At 38.1% G+C, this 7829-nt stretch overlaps 2 protein-coding genes across 3 annotated transcripts in view; both read right to left on the reverse strand.

Annotated features, from left to right (window-relative positions):
- LOC116010854 (LEAF RUST 10 DISEASE-RESISTANCE LOCUS RECEPTOR-LIKE PROTEIN KINASE-like 2.1) overlaps positions 1 to 1248 on the reverse strand; it is a 7905-nt gene extending 6657 nt beyond the window's left edge. The window contains exons 1-2 of the mRNA XM_031250353.1: positions 801 to 1248; positions 98 to 442 (exon numbers count right to left, since the gene is read on the reverse strand). Coding sequence (XP_031106213.1) covers positions 98 to 442; positions 801 to 1248 — 793 coding nt within the window. The remainder of the gene's footprint in view (positions 1 to 97; positions 443 to 800) is intronic.
- Positions 1249 to 1905: 657 nt separating this feature from the next.
- On the reverse strand, positions 1906 to 6952 carry LOC116011194 (protein NPG1). 2 transcript variants are annotated; one of them, XM_031250728.1, is made up of 6 exons: positions 6772 to 6952; positions 6240 to 6427; positions 4974 to 5226; positions 3554 to 4764; positions 3197 to 3350; positions 1906 to 2538 (listed from the first exon to the last, which is right to left on the reverse strand). In XM_031250728.1, the coding sequence occupies exons 2-6, from the start codon at positions 6411 to 6413 to the stop codon at positions 2219 to 2221; spliced, it is 2112 nt and encodes a 703-aa protein (XP_031106588.1). In that variant the 5' UTR covers positions 6414 to 6427; positions 6772 to 6952; the 3' UTR covers positions 1906 to 2218. The 2 variants fall into 2 exon arrangements, with proteins under 2 accessions (XP_031106588.1, XP_031106587.1); XM_031250727.1 differs by having other exon boundaries at positions 6240 to 6436.
- Between the last annotated feature and the right edge of the window lie 877 nt (positions 6953 to 7829).

Raw genomic sequence — 7829 nt, forward strand, 5'->3', positions numbered from 1 at the left:
TAAAAAAAAAAAAAAAAAAAAAAAAAAGGTAAATTTTCACTTAAAAATCTATGACAAATAATGAAATTAAGATAGGTGTGAAATAAATAAATTGTACCTTGAGAAAGGCGGCAGTAATCATGGGTGACGCTTCCGGCGCCGCAAAAGCACAAGAACTCGCCGGAAACTTCGTTCTGGCCGCACAACCCCTTGGAGCTTTCACAAGCGCTGCATTCCTCCAAGTTCCGCCAGTTAAGCACGAACCCATTATTCATAGCTCCGCCCACATTCCTAACCCACCACCCTTCATCATCCACAACTTCCCCTGTTTTCATCACCGCCGTCTCCACTTCCTCCTCGCAGCTTCGGAACCAATCCGAATGGTACCGGCCGGGTGCCACCGCCCCGACATGCAAGTAGGATGTGAAATGCTCCGAACTTAAACAGTCTATCGGATAGGCATCTGTTGAAATTAACCAGAACAAAAAACAATAATAATGACAAAAAGTTTATGTGGTTCGACAATAATCTAACACCTAAAAATACGGTCAAAGACCTTGTGGTCTAGTGGCACTTCCAGTTTGTCCTCCCACATAGATGATGGGAGTGGGTTCGAGCCTCAGTGAAAGCAACTGTTGACTCCTTGTGTTTCAGTAGGTTGAAAAAGTAGCTATGAACAGATACTACAACTAACAGATCAGAGTTAGTAGTTCTAAAAAAAAATACAATTAATGTATTTCAAGATATTCGTCCTGATACAATTGGTCCGACCCAATTCACTCATATTCGTTACGAGACAATTTTTTAATAGACGAACTCACCGGCAAAATGATTTGTGCAGTTGAGGTAGAAAGTGAGGTTCACGTCCCTTGTGCTGTAAACCAACGGCGATCTTTCGGGGAAAGTAATGTTGTGGTGCGTGATGGGACACTCTCTGTTCGTGGTGACGTCAGCGTCCACGAGGACAATTAAAGAATCTGTGTAGTTAATGTTCTTGACGAGAAAAGTGTGGTTAGATAGGTAAAGAAGAGGGTAGTTAGGATCTGGGTTGGAACAGTTAATTCCGAAACCAGGATATCCACACGTTTGGTTTGGTGAAGTGTAGTCCCTGTCGTCTAGCCTCCAGAACGGATATGAAACGTGAATTGTTCCATTCTTGCAGGTTGATGAAGGGCAGTACAGTTCTGCAGCTCTTGAAACGTAATCCTCGTCTGCGTTTGATTTGATTGACAAAAACAGAAACACAATGAAGATTATAGATTGAGACATTGATCACAGACGTGTGTATGTGCAACTTCGCATGATCCCCAGGATTACTTATATACTTGTATATATACACACACCTGCAGATCAATGATTTTTATAGAACAATAGTAAAAATTGTCAAATAGACCTTAAACTTTACACAAAAAGTCTAATAAATCTTTAAAAGTTGTAATTAAATACATAATATATATATATTGATACATTGAACCCAGACTCCTGTTGGTGACCCTAATTACATGTCATTAGGGTTCCGACAAGTCTTCGAAAATATTTTCAAAGTCAAACACCAACGAGACCGTCGTTGGTGGGTTCACCTTCTCCGACGGCCGGAGAAGGCAGACCAAACTAGTTGCTTTCTCCGATCGCCGGAGAAGCGACCAAACTGGTTGCTTTCTCCAATGAAGGAGAAGGCAACCCACCAACGACCATTTCGTCAGTGTTTGTCGTCAAAAAAATTGTCAAAGGCTAAAATTATAGTGACCGTAAGTACATGTCACCAACCAATTTCTAGATTTCAATGCTCTAAAAATATTTATAGGTTTAATCGTAACTTTTATAAATTTAAGAATCTAATTAACTTTTTAAGTAAAAATTCAAATGCCTATTTGATCCTTTTCTAAAAAAAAAAAAATATTACAAATTAATCGACCCTTCAAAGGGTTCACAAGAATCATAATCATTTTGCTTTAGATCAAGTGGAAACTGGAGGAGTCAACACGGTAGAATATTCTACACAAGCATCTGAGACAAAGTAGTAAAACTTTTCTGCTTTGACGGGATGCTCAGCTGCGTTTATTCTGTCCATAGTGCACATCAGATGAATAGACTTAAAAACACTTTAGAAAATACAGAATGAAATAATATCCCCTAAACGTCCTACTGGAGCTAAGCTCTCTAAGAATGATAATATTTTTTTAACAAAAGGCTGGAAAAATAAAGAATGAAAGAATGAACATTTGATCCTTTGGGGAGTTCAAAGGAGGGAACTGAAGTTCTCAATGGGATCCGACTCCTCGAGCATCGAAGCTGCCTGGAAACAGTCGGCAGCATCAGCTATCCGGCCATCTTTCCGGTGAACGCAACCCATGAAGTACCAAGCCATACGATTAGTAGGGTCGAGTCTTAGTGCGTCCGAGAGTAATGTTCTCGCTACTGGCTGCATCTTTGGGCCCATCTTATTCACCAAAGCGCAAAGCAGGATCTTGCAAGGCACATAATTTGGTTCTAATAAAAGAGCGTTCACATATGCAGCCATTGCTTTACCGATTTCTCCCCGCCTTTCGTGCATAACACCTGCCATAAGTCCAAAGAAAAATAGAAAGGAAAGAGAACAATATTAGGTTCCTCTTCATATGCAATTAATTTTGTTGTTTCTTTTCACTTCGGTTTTTACTTCTTTCGAAGAGATGCCGAATAAGATGCCAACATCCACTTAAACGATTGTCCTTTCATTATAATGTTCAACATGCACTATGTATTTCTCACATCTACTAAGCAAGACTATGTATCAGCAGTTTGTTAAGTAAAACAAATAAAATACACAATTTAGTCCTCGACTATAATGATTTTTCTCGATTTAGTCCTAAACTACTTTTGTGCTTAATTAGATCCTCAACTTCGATGGTTTTATCCAATTGAGTCCTTGGTTGTTAGAATCAATGACTAAATCGAGAAAAATCACTGTAGTCAATGACTAAATTGGGTAAAATCACTATAGTCGAGGACTAAATTGAATATTAATAGAGGTGAAATTACAAAGCTATCTTAACAAGGACTCAAGTGGGTAAATCCATTAAAGTTGAGGACCTAATTAAGCACACAAAAAGTCATTTAAGACTAAATCGAGAAAAATCACTATAGTCGATGACTAAATTGGTATTAACTCTTCTTTTTTTAGTTATTGCTTAAAATAGTCCTCAGAAATTTTCTAGTAAATACACAATAGTCTTGCCTTCTATGTGCAGAGTGTCTGGCGAATACTCAACAAGAGCTCTAGCTTTTGCCAAGCATATCTCTGCATCCGGCCAGCGTGAGAGGCTAGAGTATAGATTTGCCAGACCATGCCAAACCTCGTATTCATTCACCTTAGCATCCTCGACCTGTAGCTGTTGAGAAGCAAGAAAATGCAATAATTGGAAAAGGCTAGAGGATTTATTGTTTATTCTGTCATAAAGGTAGAGATTTTAAAACAATTAAAGAGGGCAATGCATAAAATACGCAAGGCCTCCCAATTTGTAAGTAAATATAGAGAGAAACTGAGGAAAGAGAGAACCTAAAAATAGTCGTCAATCAGCACAAGGGATCTTACCAGAGGTGCACTTCGTAGAGGTCCATAAGACTTCTTTTGTGCTTGGACTAGTGCGAGAAGTGAACGGTAAGTTTCAATGGCATTTGTATGCAGTGACTGGGATGTTTTCAGCTTTGCTTTCAATCTGAGCAGTGGTCCTTGATCCCATTTCGCAGTCTCATCTAACGCGGCGTCAGTCACCACTTCAGCCTCTGAAAACCGTTGTTGTGCAGAAAGAACCAAAGCAAGAAATCTCCAACCTTTTATTACAGATCCTCCCGTTGCATCAAGATACTGCTTCGCATAGCGCAAAGCAGCATTAAGATTGCGGTGCTCTGCATATTGAACTCCAAGCTCAAATATTAGATCCGTATTTTCATGTTCTATGGCTATTGCACCTTCTAATGATTTGAGAGCTTCAGACTGAAGACGAGATCTCTCAGAATCCGACGGAGAAATTTTGGCTTGATTCCCCAAGCAACGGCCTAACATGCAAAGACCAATACCTTTTAGATGCGCATTTGAGTCTTGAGCATTAACTACAGCCCTCTGTGCATATTTCACACCCTCGTAACCAAGAAGTACGTCCTCACTACAAAGTTTAGCAGCCAACAATAATGACATGATATCATCAGGGTCTTCATTTTGAAGTAGTGATTTCCTCAATAGATTTAAAGCAGTTGAGCTTTGGCCTGCCCCACTATAGCAAAGTGCCAAAACTTTCCACCGTTCAATACGATTAAGGATTCCCGGCATGATTTCTTCAAGTTGCTTTGCCAAAACAGCAGTTTGGCAGCATACAGATAGAGCAAAAGTAAGGTGTTCTAATACTGAAGGATCCCAAGTCGCCTTACCAAGGTAAAATTTTCTCATGAGGATCATCAAAAGCAGAATTGCCTCTTCCAGATTGTTTCGAGGTACATAAGAACCATCAATTTGAACAAATAAACTGGGTGGACCAGCCTCAACTCCACTGTATAGCAAAAACACAGCAAATGCTTTCTGAATTCTCGCACAACATTCATTATCAAGACTCCATTGACTTAAGAGTGCACGTCTATAAGCAGACATTGCCTCAGAGCAGGAACCAGCTTGTTTCCATAGCTCTGGAAGGAGCTCAACAGCATGACTTACTGTTTCTTGCAGCTTATTCTCTACTGACATGTCAGGTATACCATTAAAGAATATTTTCTCCACAGCGTCCAGTATGCTTTGACACTCATTAGCAGCCTCTACAAAATCCCAGCCAAAGAAAGTTCTGTAAATAATAAAATCAGAAATATAAATAAATAAAGTTCTACACCAAATTCTAGGAACAATGCAGAACAAGGGTACAGAAACTATGGGGAGAGGCTAAATAGTTCATGGGTCTATGATTTTTTGTTTTTCCTGTACTATATCATGGGGATTTTTCAGATAAGCCACAGAAATTGCTGTCTACCAGTTAATTTTCCAAGCTTTTGGAGAGACTTGGCCTTCAAATATATGGCCTCAAGCAACAGACTTGCAGCATGCTGTGGAACAACTGATCCTGACTCACTCCGCGTCTTTCCCTTTTTAGCAGGCTGTTTCTCGGTCATAGAAGGTTGCATTCGCTGTACAGCAGCATGAAGATCGATACCATCAAACACACGGAGCGCACCTTCCACATTTCCCCTTTGATACTCCAGCCTTCCAAGAAGAGCTCGTGCTTCCTACAATCAAATCAAGAAGCCTTCAGTCCCAGCAGAAGTTCTCTTAAGAGCATACAATAATTTCAGTCAATTGAAAGGATCATTCCTCCTCCCCTCCACAGCTCCACCCAACCCAAACTTCAAAACCAATGACATACAAATACATTGATGTCAGGAAGATTTCAAGGTTATGATGCTGAATGCATTCAATAGAAACAATTAAAAAGCATAGTATTTTAGCAACTACTGAGAAAAAGGCAAAGGTTTTAGACTCAGCAATTTGTCTCCTCTTCCCTTCACTTTTTTCTTCAGGATGCCATTTAATCAGTTAGCATAAGCACCTCCAAAAATAATGTCAGTAAGGCACACCTCCAAGGAACACTGACAAATGTACATTTGATATAATTTGAGAGACAATCAAAGCAACCTACTTTTGAGGTAGAAATTTCTTAAATTTATTTAACGGACCTATAAAGGACAACTTAAGAATAATAAAGATCCAACTCTAAAGGGAGAAAAAAGAATTACAATGGATGATTTTCAATCCATAGCTCCAGTTTATAATTTATTTTGTAATTGCACTGATATGTGCACAGCTGCACATAGTTAGCTTACAAACAGACAATGACAGCATAGGATCAAGTAGTGTGCATCTAATCTTATGGAATTCCATTATGCAAGCAGTAATGATCTAAAACGAATCAAACAGTCAACTACTATATAGTGATTGCACCTCTGTTACCATTCCAAATGAATGGTCACAGGATCGAACCCCGGTGGTGGGGCATTGATTCTTTGGGCTGAAAAAGATTGAGAAAGTACAAGAACAAATACTACCTTGTAAACAATCATGAGTGTTTCAAAAAAAAAAGAATCAAACAACTAATCTATTTAATGTACCATACTACCATCACATTGTTATCAGTCATTTCAATATGCAATCAAACTTACATTCCTTAATGAATCTGAAAAAATCAATAACAATGTTTTAGCATTCAGAGAAACAATGGACAGATAACATTGGCAATCCAAACCTCAAAATTCAGAGATAATCCATCGCGCAAGGCAGATTCAGCCTCCTGAATGTTACCCTCGTCAAGCTTTGCTTCAACATCACTTGTCTGCATGCAAACCCCATTCGCCCAAACTTCCCGGACCGACGGGTCATTCTCATTCTGTGCTAAATCGCCCGATTCACTGTCCGACATATCTGCCCTACCTCCTGTGCTCACTAGGGCAAACGCAAATATCAAATCCCTCCCCTTCATAATCACATTAATTAAAACAAAACAAGTTCTAATCCTATATACATCTGCATAAAAGCGTAAAAATATACCGAAAAAAAAAATCCATTTCAATTCCTGATCGTCACATATACGCACAATCAACAGTGCATTCCAAAACAATTGGAGGACAATAAAAAACGAATTTCATTGAATGGACATTCATATTTGACAGCTGAGAGCAAATTCAAAGGGCACCGACGCTAGAAAAAAAACATAAACTTCGCATCCGCAACACATTAAAGCTTCTGCAAATATTTAGAGAAAGTGGGGATCTTTGTACCTTGAAACGCAGTGGTTTACAATGGAAAAGAGAGAAAAGAAATGCTTTTGTACGAATCTCTAACCAAAGTGTTGAAGAACTTCTGGATCAGTGGAGGACGAGAGGAAGGAGGTGGTTTCCTTTCTTCTTTTGTTTTTTTTTTTTTCTTTTTCTTTTTCTTTTTCTTTGTTGGGATTTTGACTTTTTGGCTCGAATTTTTAAGGAGAGGAAAATAGTACAGTCGAGGTTTTATATTGCTCATTTGCTCCGTTATGGAATTTTCTACAGCTGAAAACACGGCTTGGTAATTACGAGTGTTTCACGGTGGTTTTTTTTTTTTTTTTTTTTTTTTTTTTTTTTTTTTAAAAAAAATCCATTCGTATTGAAAGTTAAATGAGTTAATACCTCCCATGGTCCTCCGAGTATTAGCGATTTACTAGCTGTGGTCCCTCGACTTTTAAATGACCTCTAATGGTCCTCCAAGTTTTAAAAAGTAACCACCCGCGATCCTAATTTTTAAAATAACCCGAGTTTAAAATGGCCATGAGACGTCCTAAAAGGACCGCAGGTAGTTATTTTTTAAAACTTGGAGGACCATTGGAGGTCATTTAAAAGCCGAGGGACCACAGCTGGTAAATCGCTAATACTCAAAGGATCATTGGAGGTATTAACTCTAAAGTAAATAGTAATATCTAATTTTTTATTCGTATTTTTAAAAAAATCCATTCGTATTTAGTAGTAACCTTTTTTTTTAAGTAAAATTATAGTAGTATCTAATTTTTTATGATATAATAATAGTAATTATGTGGACAAAAAGGAAAATGCTTATTATCCATCCTAATTTTTTCCTTCTTAAATTCCCTCTATGAGTCTATGACATGTCTTAAAATCATTGGGTGCCATCAATTAGTTGATCCCACCAATTTTTAATGAAAAAGTAAAGTAAGTAATCAAACAATACATGTGAGAAGGGAAATTATGAGGGGAAATTTTTTTTAGGAGTGAATAGTATTATTCATATATTAAATAGAATTAATAAAGAAAATTTTAAGATCTCAATTCCTGTTGGTATCTCTAGA

This window comes from Ipomoea triloba, chromosome 2, assembly GCF_003576645.1.
Source record: "Ipomoea triloba cultivar NCNSP0323 chromosome 2, ASM357664v1".
NCBI classification, from domain to species: Eukaryota; Viridiplantae; Streptophyta; class Magnoliopsida; order Solanales; family Convolvulaceae; genus Ipomoea; species Ipomoea triloba.